General features: G+C 41.8%; 2 protein-coding genes across 14 annotated transcripts in view; one reads left to right on the top strand and one right to left on the bottom strand.

Annotated features, from left to right (window-relative positions):
• The first annotated feature begins 82 nt into the window (after positions 1-82).
• Positions 83-13,252, top strand: part of PIP4K2A (phosphatidylinositol-5-phosphate 4-kinase type 2 alpha) — a 165,774-nt gene continuing 152,604 nt past the window's right edge. The window contains exons 1-3 of one of the 2 annotated variants that reach the window (XM_088654175.1): positions 83-592; positions 3,492-3,562; positions 4,150-4,319. The gene's annotated coding sequence lies outside the window, so the exon portion shown is untranslated. Of the gene's footprint in view, positions 593-3,491; positions 3,563-4,149; positions 4,320-13,252 lie in introns of those variants that run through there. The other variant, XM_035129618.3, reaches the window with a different exon arrangement.
• Positions 10,912-13,252, bottom strand: part of ARMC3 (armadillo repeat containing 3) — a 57,694-nt gene continuing 55,353 nt past the window's right edge. For all 12 annotated transcript variants that reach the window (XM_088654169.1, XM_088654166.1, XM_088654172.1 and 9 more), the window contains 2 exons: positions 12,684-12,846; positions 10,912-11,409 (listed from right to left, as the gene is read on the bottom strand). In XM_088654169.1, coding sequence (XP_088510295.1) covers positions 11,200-11,409; positions 12,684-12,846 — 373 coding nt within the window. In that variant the 3' untranslated portion in view covers positions 10,912-11,199. The remainder of the gene's footprint in view (positions 11,410-12,683; positions 12,847-13,252) is intronic.

Genomic DNA, 13,252 nt, shown 5'->3' with positions numbered 1-13,252 from the left:
TTGGACTGAGGCCCCGCCCTGCCCTTTGGGCTCCCTCGGCGCGCGCGCGGCCTGGCGGCTTCTTCCTTCGCTCCTTGAGCGAGGCAGGCAGGCAGGCGGGGCCGCCGCTCCAGAGACTTTTAAGAAGCCGAGCGCAGGCGACTGTCTGACAGGAATCAAGGAGGCGCAAGTCGGAATCTGCTCAAAACGTTTCGCCGCCTAAGGTCCAGGCAGCAAACGAACGCCCTGCGTCAATGTGTTGTTTTGGCACCTGAGGAGGCAAATTCCTCCACAAATTCCTCCACAACTGCTTCTTCCCCCTCCTTGGCAGGAAAACTACTACTACTGCTACTACAGCACTACTACTGCAACATTAAATAATGAACCATTTGGATGAGCTTTTTTGGTGGCACCCCAAATCATCCGCCTGAGGCGATGGTTTCATTCTGTCTAATGGTGGGGCGGTCCGAATCTTCATACCGTTCCCGGCAAAATGAAGCGTAGCAAGGCAAAGATGAGAATGAAGCGTAGAATCGACACACTTCTTTCCTGACTCTGGTGGCACCAGAAAGAAAACTCAGGGGGGCACAGAAGGAGGAAAGTATATTTTCAGGTGGGCAAGTTGTGTCCCATATGTTAAGATCTCTTGGAAAAAGAAATGTTGAAGACTGTAGTTCAGCAGTGTGTGTGTGTGTGTGGCACAGCCCATGGTTCCCGACCCCAAATTTAGTTTGAGAGTTTCTCAGAATAGTAGAGTTGGAAGGGACGCTGAGGGCGATCTAGTCCAGGGGTCAGCAAACTTTTGCAGCCGGGGGCCGGTCCACTGTCCCTCAGACCTTGTGGGGGGCCGGACTATATTTTGAAAAAAAAAAATGAACAAATTCCTATGCCCCACAAATAACCCAGAGGTGCATTTTAAATAAAAGGACACATTCTGCTCATGTAAAAACACCAGGCAGGCTCCACAAATAACCCAGAGATGCATTTTAAATAAAAGTACACATTCTACTCATGCAAAAACATGCTGATTCCCGGACTGTCCACGGGCCGGATTTAGAAGGCGATTGGGCCGCATCCGGCCCCCGGGCCTTAGTTTGGGAGACCCCTGATCTAGTCCAATCCCCTCCAAGGCAGGAATTTCAACTAGATCATACATGACAGATAGCCCATTCAACCTCAGCTTAAAAACCTCCAAGGAATCACCTCTAGTGGAAGTTTGCTCCACTGTCAGAAGGTTACATTGCTTATACATGTCCTTACAGCTCAGCTCATCTGTAAGCTCCTTATGCAGCCACACCAGTTTCTTTAAGTTAAGGTTACCAGATTTTTTTCAGTGAATCTGGGGACACTTTTCAACTTCAGTTGAAGGGGATGGATTTTGTCAGGGGACTGATTTGTAAATCCAGGGACTGTCCCCAGGTAACGGGGGACGTCTGGTAACATTACTTTAAGTGCCTCCCACTTTTCTTGTTGGAATTGTCTGCCTTTGTGCCTTCAATATTTCAACTTGAAGACACTCCCATCCATCTTGGACTCCCTTCTTTTTTGAGTATTTCTGACCATGGGATTTCACTCAGTAGTTCCTTAACCTTTTTGAAATCAGCCTTCTTAAAGTCCAGAGTGCACATCCGACGACATTCAGCTTTCCTTTCCCTGTGTGTAATGAAACCCAATAGGACATAGTTACAGACACGATCACTTCCTCCCAAGGTTCCCTGTACTTTCACCTTGTTGATCAGTTCCTCCCTGTTGGTAAGGATCAGGTCTGGGAGAGATGCCCCCTGCCCTGTTGCTTCTTCTACCTTTGACCTGCCCTCTTAATAACAAAACAACTAAATTTTATGGCTCTTTGGAAAGCAATAAAAAAATTGAAAGGTAGAGTTTGCATTGGACTTTAAATTCTTAAACACCCTGTGCAGCTTTCCTTTTCAAATGTGCAAACTATACACAACTTTGATGAGGGCGGGGGAGACAGGATATTCTGATCATGGATCCCTCCCATCAGTGGTAACTTGGTTCTGAGATTGTTTAATTAGAGATACCAGGTATTCAACCTGCAACCCTTTGCATGCAAAACTTGCTGTTTACCACTGGCCCATGAAGACCTCATCCCATAAATGCTATCAACTATAAAACATTTTGCCCCCACCCAGCCAAAGCTCCATAACTGGCTTTCCAAAGCTTTCAATATTTCAGATATTGACTTTCCAATCTAACTTTTTTAGCAGACAGTATTACAAAGTATAATGGGAATCAATATTAATACTTACATTTTTATAGAGAGGATAACTATATTTTAGATGAGAAATGAATTATGAAGATAGCTATTGTCCTGACCAAATCTACATCTTCTCTTGGAGCAATTTAACCTATTTCTACTGCACCATTTGCACTCGACATAAATCACATGCACACTATGAGTAGGTGCTAAGTTCAGTGGAAGTTGAGGGCACTCAGGAGATCAAATTATAAGGCCCATCAATTGCTGTCTAATCTTGAGTCAAAGTTCATGAAAACTGCAGTGAAAGAGGCCCAGCACAAAGTTTAATTAATGATTAGATCAGTTCGCTTCAGCACTCGGAGCATGCTGTTAATTATATGGGTGTAATGATTTTACAGTATGTAGCAGGGGGTGGAATGAATCTATGCTCCACTTCCAGCAGTTACTTGAGAGGCATTGATTCAACAAAACATGAAATGGAACATAGAACAAAAGTGACAGGTTTGATGCCAGCCAGCATTTTAGGAATATTGCCACACATGTGTAAGAAAATGGGATTGTCTATTAATTTTGACATGGACTTAATGTTCCAATAATAGGTGCATTGGATCAGAGTTTGTGTGTTTATAGTTTGACATATAAAGGATTGCAATCAAGTTCAAAAGTATAAATAGAGTAATAAAACACCTCAAAGCCAGTAACACAGAGAAGAATGCAATACACCAGTAGCCTGCAAGGGCCTCTCTGTATCTGACTAACTAGCTAAGTTACCAGACGGCGGCAGCTAAAAACGAGGACCAGGGGGGACTTCTATTGGTAGGTTGTTCTAGATTAGGTGTAGCCAACATGGTGCCCTCCAGTTTTTGCTGGACAACAGCTTCAGTAAGCTCAACCAGCCTGACCAATAAGGATGATGGATGCTATTGTCTAGTAATATCTAGAAGGCATCACATTGGCTGTTCTAGATCAATAGTAATCAATCTTTTCATATTAAGGATCCAAGCCCAAACTTGCATTTGGGGATCCACTTTTTAATTTTGATATATTTGTAAGACAGTAGTATTGTTGCTGTGTTTTGCCTTAGGTCAGGCTGTGGCTTTCCTGTGAATAAGCACCACTGAAATCAAATGGGCTTACTTCTGAGCAGACATGCCAAATATTTTACTGTTAATTGTGCTATATACCTTCAGAAATGCAACCCAGATCACGGGGGGGGGGGGGAGAATCTAAAATTCCTATTAGGACAACATTATGTCAACCAAAATAATCTGCAAGCTTTCAACTTCTCTAGATCTCTTCATCAAGCTAAATGATAATCAGAGTGTGGAGAGGAGAAACATTAGCTGATGGTGAAGCAACCAGGTTTGTATATGGTCATAGTCTCAAGATGGAATGTAGGAAGAGATAGCAGACATTCAAGGCGCTATGCAGATTTCACATTCACCTAGAGCTGTAGGGAAGAAGAAACACACAATGATAAGATTCCTCATATTTTAAAACATAGAATCCAGTTGTTACCACTGTCTATCTCAATTTGTTTGAAGTATATTATATCATCTTGCTGACTATTGGGGCTGGGGAGCGTTCCGTCCCCCGTCCCCCCCCCCCGGATTCTGTCTTCTGGACAGTAGCAGGAAAAACAGCATGTGTGTGGGTGGATGTTTGAAAGAGTAGGTGGCAGCTAGTGAGAGTCCTCTCCATGTGGCGATTATATTTTTCTTGATTTAACTGCATCTTGGCACAGCCTGGCTGACAGGTTTGAAGGGAAACCTGGTCATCACACACATTTATGTCAGCAGATGCTGAGCTGCATCTTTTGTCCAGATGGGTGAGTCACTCAGACAGGCATCATCCCCATTACAAGCTATACTTTTTGGGGTTATGAACAAAGATTTTGAAGTTTGCAGAAATTTTTTATATTTTCCTTCAATATTACTTCTCTTTCCTAGGTATGCCAGGACCTCGCAAATTCAGGCAGTTGCCTGGGGAGCACAAATTTTATTAAGGATGTCTCTTTGAACCGAGTTTTCAACCTGCTGAGATCTTATCCATCCTCTCTGCTGCTCTTCCAGAACTTTGGAGACTGGTAGGGCAAATGAATCCAGGAGCTCAGAAGTGAGTAAGTGGTGTGCTTTTGCTGATCATTAAACAAGTCTCTTGAATTGTAGGTGGTGGTGAGGGCAAGGAGCTGCCCTTGATTTCCCCGGAGACTCCCAGAAACATATTGCCAGCCCATTATTACATTACTTTGTGTAGAGGTTTTACATATACAGAAGGCTTGGTATGTACCTGGTATGTAAGAATTCCACTTCTGCAAATGCTTGTAGTAATTCATGGCACATAGGCATTATGTTTACAGGGAGGTAGTCTTCTCTCCCCCTGCTCCCCATCCTTTCTTTCTGTTTGCACCAGTTACAAGACAGAAAGGAAACCAGTTTAAATAAAAGAAAATAAATCAGGGGATACAATACTGAGGGTGATCACTGTGGAATATAGGAGAGAGAACCAGATATGTGATTGGCAAATGGGAAGTGGCTTCATGCCAGCTGGATGTGAGTTCAAAGAGATGAGTGCCAGTGGCAAAACTGGGCCTGGATTAGAACATGACAGGAAACAGGTGTTAGGAATGAAATCGTCCAGAAGCACAGAGTACTTGCGGAGACCTCTGGTCAATTGGCTGGAAGCCACCTCCCTGCTCAGACATTTCCTGCTACATGCTGAGCTATTCTGCCCACCAACAGAGGTACATAAAATCCCAGACAGAAATGTGAAATCCCACATTGAAGTGACAGAAATCCGCTTGTTTTCCATATAAATCCACTATAGGCAGGGCTATGTAATCACACTATGAAAGCACAGAAGAAACAGGTTTGGAGCACAGAATTCAGTATCTTAAGAATCATACTCTTATTCTTTCTAAAAAGCAAAAATAAATATTCCAGTCCTTATATCTGTGAAGACAGAATGAAAATGTGCAGCTTTACCCCCCCCCCATTACCCCATATTGAAGGAGAGGTAGGAGGAGGCAGCTGAGTAGGACTCTCAATGGGCAGTGGATGTGGGACAATGCATAGTTCTTTGCTGCTCTCTATGAGCCAGACATCCTGGAGAGTGAAGTCAAATGGGCCACTGCTAATAAGGCCAGTGGAAGTGATGAAATTCCAGCTGAACTATTTAAAATTTTAAAAGATGATGCTGTTAAGGTGCTACACTCAATATGCCAGCAAGTTTGGAAAACTCAGCACTGGCCAGAGGATTGGAGAAGATCAGTCTACAATCCAATTCCAAAGAAGGGCAGTGCCAAAGAATGCTTCAACTACCGCACAATTGCGCTTATTTCACAAGCTAGCAAGGTTATGCTTAAAATTCTACAAGGCAGGCTTAAGCAGTATGTGGACTGAGAACTCCCAGAAGTGCAAGCTGGATTTCGAAGGGGCAGAGGAACTAGAGACCAAATTGCAAACATGCGCTGGATTATGGAGAAAGCTAGAGAGTTCCAGAAAAACATCTACTTCTGCTTCATTGACCTTGGAAAAGCATTTGACTGTGTTGACCACAGCAAACTATGGCAAGCTCTTAAAGAAATGGGAGTGCCTCATCACCTCATCTGTCTCCTGAGAAATCTCTATGTGGGACAAGAAGCTACAGTTAGAACTGGGTACGGAATAACTGATTGATTCAAAATTGGGAAAAGAGTACGACAAGGCTGTATATTGTCTCCCTGTTTATTTAACTTATATGCAGAATTCATCATGCGAAAGGCTGGACTGGATGAAATCCAAGCTGGAATTAAGATTGCTGGAAGAAATATCAACAACCTCAGATATGCAGATGACACAACCTTGATGGCAATCTTAAAAAGCAGAGACATCACCTTGCCAACAAAGGTCCGTATAGTTAAAGCTACCGTATGGTTTTCCCAGTAGTGATGTATGGAAGTGAGAGCTGGACCATAAAGAAGGCTGATCGCCGAAGAATTGATGCTTTTGAATTATGGTGCTGGAGAAGACTCTTGAGAGTCCCATGGACTGCAAGAAGATCAAACCTATCCATTCTTAAGGAAATCAGCCCTGAGTGCTCACTGGAAGGACAGATAGTGAAGAAGAAGAGTTTGGATTTGATATCCCGCTTTATCACTACCCGAAGGCGTCTCAAAGCAGCTCACAATCTCCTTTCCCTTCCTCCCCCACAACAAACACTCTGTGAGGTGAGTGGGGCTGAGACACTTCAGAGAAGTGTGACTAGCCCAAGGTCACCCACCAGCTACATGTGGAGGAGCGGAGACGCGAACCCGGTTCCCCAGATTACGAGTCTACCGCTCTTAACCACTACACCACACTGGCTCCAATACTTTGGCCACCTCATGAGAAGAGAAGACTCCCTGGAAAAGATCCTGATGTTGGGAAAGATTGAGGGCACAAGGAGAAGGGGACGACAGAGGACTAGATGGCTGGACAGTGTTCTCGAAGCTACGAACATGAGTCTGACCAAACTGCGGGAGGCAGTGCAAGATAGGAGTGCCTGGCGTGCTCTGTTCCATGGGGTCACGAGGAGTCGGACACGACTAAACAACTAAACAAACAAACAAAAAATGACTAGCCAAAACTAATTTATATATGTGCCTAGGATTATTCACATGTTTATGTTGTTCATCGTATTCAGCTTGGAGCAGAACTTTGAATATGTTGGTGTGTAATTTTGATTTGTTTTGTTAAGTGTGGTGAATACAAAGCTTAAGCTACAGGAAATCAGCAGGAAGCCTAACTATATAAGGACATTTTGAAGCCTTCACTCATATTTATACCTGACAAATCATCTCAGGCACTTCTATCTCAATAATGCATCTAGATGGCATTGGTTTTCTATACTTTATTTCCATTACCCAACAGGCTCTGTCTCTCTGTACACACACACACACACACACACACACACACACACACACTGTTATGGATGTGTCATTCCAGCATAAAGCCTAACTTTATGTAGATTAGCACTATGTATTTATTATTTTTTGAAATTACATTTTTATTTAGTTTTCATTCAGTTACACATTTTAACTATTTTTACATTACATTCAAGTTATAACCATTTTCAATATCGTATCTTTTCCTACCCCTGTGACTTCCCTCCACCACATTGCAGCTTCTTCTTTTTCCATTGTGTTGTGAATATTATTTTCATTTCCCCCCATAAAACGAGTGGCTTATCTATCCATATTTTAGCTTTGCGAAATTAAATGTGTATTTATTTACTAAGTTAAACATCTCTAAAAACAAGTATCCACAGAAATAAAAAACAATGTTCATTTAATCAAAACCTTAAAAATGCCATCCACCCATCAACTATGCTGCTGTATGTGTCTCTCCCCCCCCCCCCCGCCGCTTGTCTGTTGATTTGTCCAGTCTCTGTGCCAGACTATTTTATAATCATCCTTCCTAGCCAAAACTTCTTGAGTAACACAGATCTTGAACACCGCAGTGGACAAAGAATCATTTGTCCACAGTGGCTTCCTGTAGGTTATTTTAGTGGATTTATCACCCTGAACTAAGCCCAGGCCATCTGTTACACCCTCTAATTACAAATGCAGAAAGAGGTAATTCACAAAGGCATCATAAAGAAAGTAAAATATAAATGATTTAAGGGCAAGCGTATGTTATGTTTCATGCACCAATCAGGCATAAATGACTTTTAAAAAATCAAGATCTTCCTAACAGGGCAGGAATGGGAATGCACACTAAAGGAATGCTTTTCCTCAAATCACTCAGTCTTCTGGGGTGTCATCCATCCAAAAATGACATATCTGATTAATTAAAACACACACAAGATTATGTTGTTGCTGATTTATTAGTGGAGTTCAAGCTCTTTCATTAACGCAACATTTTTTTCTTTCCTCCTCCTGGGTCTTTTTCCCAGGAGGACAGATTGGGAAGGGGGAGCACAAAAATGCAAGGAGTATTTATGGCTCAAGCACACAGTGATATTTCAAAGCCCCATTTTCAAATCATGTTGAACTGACAATATTTGATCAAATAGAGATTGCAGTATTTTAGAAAGGATATGAGATTCCTATTTACATTTCGATTACTTCCCCCTCAATTCTGTGGGTTGATTAAGACTCATATGAATATTTAATCTAACTGCTTGTTCTGACTCTCTCTTGACATTCCATTATTGAGAACGCTGATACATCTGGAGAAGTTAAGCTTAGGGAGTAAACAGTCATTTCATGAAGGGTGAATTTTATCATAGTGTCTAAGAGTGGGTTGGAAAAATCCTGGTTCCCCAATTTGTCTTAGCCACAATGAGGACTCCTTGGGCAAGCCACTGTTCAGTATTTCTTTCTTCTCCCCTCTTAAGCGTCATATTTGTGCTGACCACTTTTTAAGCAATACCCTGGGGATGTAAGTGCTTAAGCGTAAGCCAAGGATCTCCTCCTCCTCCTAAGATGTCACTCAGCCGGTCCAGTAAATGGGTGGGGGATTTCGTTTTCCATTATGAGGTCCCGTTGACTTACAATCAGGGGCTACTTCTGAGCCAGAGCCAGAGCCAGTGGTGGGTGGAGGTTGTAGCACTGCAGGAATCTCTCTCTCTTTTTCTCCCTATGCCAGTCAATCTCTGTGTGTTGCATGAAATTAGGTTCCCCATCCCAGTGCTACAGATTTCCCAAAGCCCAAGTCTAGGTGTCTTCCAGGGGAAGTGGGAGACCTCGGTGCACAGAATCATCCACAGACTAGCAGGTCCTCTGCACAAGTTTACTACCTTGACATGGGGCGGAATATAAATAAATAAGATAAAATAAATAAAATAAATCAAGGCAAAAATGATTTATTTTGTGCTATGTGGTTGGGTGAATATTATCCATAACAGCCAGTAGGGATGGGTGAATCTCAACTTTGGTTTCTTATTTTTCCACTCTTAAGTTCACTTCTTCACATTTCCACATCAGTTTGTGAATTTTTAGAAAACAAGTCCTTATAAAAACTCAGCAGCAGTGTGAATTTCTTCTAATATGCACATTTGCATACAATTTACCCGAAGACAACACCTTTTGTATGTTATTTTTACCAATATGTATTTTTATGCACACTTTACTTTGATATATGCATTTTTTGTTCACCTTACTTTGCTAATTTCAAAGGATGGCTGTGTTTCAGTTCACACATTGTTTTAGAAAGTGCAAATTAGGTAGGTCCCCCTACAAATGTGAACTGAATCAAATTTGTCCCCCGCCCCCGTCCCTAGAGCTAGTAACCAGAATCCATGCAAACTAGTTTTTATGCCCATGGATCTACCCCACTCTGAGCTAAAGTTGGAGTTTCTGAACTGATAGCCATGTTTATTTTATGACTTTGTTCACACATTGTTTTAGAAAGTGCAAATTAGGTAGGTCCCCCTACAAATGTGAACTGAATCAAATTTGCCCCCCCCCCGAGCTAGTAACCAGAATCCATGCAAACTAGTTTTATGCCCATGGATCTACCCCACTCTGAGCTAAAGTTGGAGTTTCTGAACTGATAGCCATGTTTATTTTATGACTTTGTTCACACATTGTTTTAGAAAGTGCAAATTAGGTAGGTCCCCCTACAAATGTGAACTGAATCAAATTTGCCCCCCCCCCAGAGCTAGTAACCAGAATCCATGCAAACTAGTTTTATGCCCATGGATCTACCCCACTCTGAGCTAAAGTTGGAGTTTCTGAACTGATAGCCATGTTTATTTTATGACGTTGTCTGTCCCATTCACATATAAAATGGTAGGAGTGTGGGTCTATCTTTTAAAATATGAAAGGAAACATGGGGTGGGGGAGCTAAACCCTCCCCTCCTATACAGTGGTACCTCTACTTACCTCTACCCTCTTGTTATGTATCCTTTGGGATATGCAGGCGGCAAACCTGGAAGTATATTTCTGGGTTTCGCCCTGCGCACATGCACAGTAGTGCTCTATCGCACTGCGTGCACGTGCAGAACAGGCACCTCCGGTTGCGGAAACCTCAGGATCTGGCTGGAGCGCCGGAACGGATCCCGTCTGCAACCGGAGGTACCACTGTACTTAACTGGGCTCTACCATCCCCGCTGCCCCAGTTAGCTAACCTGCATTATGGGAACTATGCTGGGATAAAAGCACATCAAGCAGCAGAACACAGCTGAGTAAAATGGATGTATGGGGATAGTTTCAATTCTATGCCTTGCATGTTCCATAGGCTCTCCTTTTTACACATGAACAGGGAAGACATGTGAACACTCATGGCTGCTCCATCACATCTAGTTTGGCCTAGGATTGTCTATTTATTTATTATGCTTCAGTTTTATGTCATTATCGTTGATGGAAATTGCAAATTAAAAATATATGAGAGAAAACAGGTCTATTAATACATAAGAATAGCCTGTTGGATCCTGTTCTCACAGTGGCCAGCCAGATGCCTGTGGGAAACCAGGGAGCAGAACATGAGCACAAGAGCACTCTCCTCTCCCGTAGTTTCCAGAAACTAGTACTCAGAAGCATTTCTGCCTCCGACTGTGAAGGTAGGAGCATAACCACCATGGCTAGTAGCCACTGATAGCTTTCTCCCCCATGAATACATGGCAAAAATAAGATGTAATACAGGAACTGCTGTCCTGCCTACATTCAAATGGAAAAGTGACAGCAAATGTCCTTGTGAGCTGTAAAATTTTAAAACACAACTTATAAAGATTAAAAACCCCACTCCAAATTCCAGGTATCTGCATTTTATTCCAAAAGACTAAAATAAATAAAATATGATTAAATTATAAGCAAAACTTCTACTGAAATTCTGTGCAGTTCCCAAATATTTTTCTAAGACAGTCTCTCCACGTAGTAAAACAAAAGACCCAGCTCACCTATCTAGATTCATCAGTACATGTAAAGGTGCTGCAGTTGGCACCCAGCCCATCTTTGAAAATGAGCCCTACAAGCCTCTCTGTGTTAATTAGCTTTATGAACAAGCAGCTTTTGGTTTCAAAGAGCTCTGGAAATATAATTAAATACGTCCATAGTGATCTGCCTCTGGACTGCCTTCTTTCATTAGATTGCCTGGCTGGTACATGAGATCTACAATATATACTTGAGGGGGAAGCAGAAGTCCAGGTATTCCCAAGGGAGAATCATCAACCAATTTAACTTCATTCCATGCTCTGGTGTACTCTCCACGGACTAAGCTGCAGCTAACACCAATTCTGTCTGCTAGAACCTATGGGAGGAAGTAACCAGATGAGAGATATATTTTACTTTATTTTTATTACATTGACATACTGCCTTTTGGTCAGTGCACTGAAGGGCTTACAGTTTAAAATAGTGCTTTACCATTTGAAAGACATGCTACAAAAGGGACACTGTACACAGAGAGAAGAGGAAAGTCACCATTTCACTGCTCAAGCACAAGACCATTAAGTTTGCTGTTAGAATCATCTCTTGTAAGAAAAAGTAACCTTTTTAATGTTTAATATTTATCTTGTGCTTTTCCTAAGTGCTCAAAATACTTCACAGAAACTACCCTTACAATAACCCTGTAAGGTAGGTTTGTACTGTTATGTCCATGCTGCAAAGAGGGGTATAAAGGCAAGAAATAGTGTCTGGCTTCTCAGTGAAATAATAATAATAATAATAATAATAATAATAATAATAATACCACCTTTCATCTGAGAATCACAGGGGATTTACAGTATAAAAACACAGAAATACTTAACATAATAACATAGATTGTTTAAGTAGCCAAAGGCCTGGCCAAAGAAAAATGTTTTTGCCTGGTGCCTAAAGATATATAATGAATGTGACAGGTGAGCCTCCCTGGGGAAAGTATTCCACAAACAGGGAGCCACCACAGAAAAGACCTGTTCTTTTGTTGCTACCTTCTGGACCTGTCATGGAGCTGGCACATGGAGAAGGGCCTCAGATGATGATTACAGGTCAGTTCATATGGGGAGGGGCGGTCCTTGAGGTATTGCAGTCCTGAGCCATTTAAGGCTTTATAGGTCAAAAGCAGCAATTTGAATTGGGCCCAGACAGAAACTAATTGACCGCAGCCAATGCAGTTGGGCCAGGATTGGCATTATATGATCAAACATTCTTGCCCCAGTGAGCAACCTGGCCACTGAATTCCGAACTATCTTCAGAGGCAGCCCCACATATAACACTTTGCAGTAACTTATAGCTGAGATGATATTTGAACTCACAGCACTGCACGAGTCATCAACATGGCCATTTGTATTATTTTGCTTTCAATGCAGCATTGTATTAACATCACTCACACTTCCCTCCCAGTGATTTCAAATGGTGCTTACAGAAAAGACTGTGTGTCTTTGCTTGATGAGAAATCAATACTAACCAAACACAAAATGACTTAAGTACACAAATAAATAAGGTTTGGATAACACTACAGCAAATATATGTTGAAGTTGATGTACATTAGCATATGCTGTGTGCTATTAAAATGAAACTTGTATGTGGCTGAGTAATTGACTTTACCTTGAAAAGCAAGGCCCTATGGTAGAAGGTCCCTTTGTTGATCTTCCCAATAGGCACAACATTGCATTTCAGTTCATATTCAATTTCACTTATATGAAGTTCCCAGCTGAATTCATGCAATTTGTCTGTTTCGATTGGACCGCCCATCTTTTCTGCAACAAACCTGTTTTAAAATCCAATAGTGACCTAAATTAACAATTGTCATAATATTTAATCAGGTTTAATACTAGCACTGAAATATAAACATGTTATATTTCATTATCCATCTCAATATCTTTCAAAGATGCACACATTCCCCTTCCAGTTCTTATCTGGTTTGCTGACTCTACATGATCTCTCAAGGCTTGTGAGTAGGAGCTGATCTTTTTTCCTACAGCACCTAGATCCTTTTAAATAATAAAAAGGATGAGGAAGGAAAAAAAATCTACAGATATAAATAAGGGTATCTGTTCCCATATAAACCAGCTTGCTGCCCCAGAACCTCTGGGAACGTTCTTGCTCCACAAGCTGTCACAACTGGAGATTAAGCTGGCACTACAAGAAGTTCAGTCTTTCATGAAGTGATGCCT

Source organism: Zootoca vivipara, chromosome 11, assembly GCF_965207765.1.
Source record: "Zootoca vivipara chromosome 11, rZooViv2.hap1.1, whole genome shotgun sequence".
Classification (NCBI taxonomy): Eukaryota; Metazoa; Chordata; class Lepidosauria; order Squamata; family Lacertidae; genus Zootoca; species Zootoca vivipara.
The sequence above is the reverse complement of the archived record's forward strand: the minus strand, read 5'-3'. Positions and strand labels throughout refer to the sequence as shown.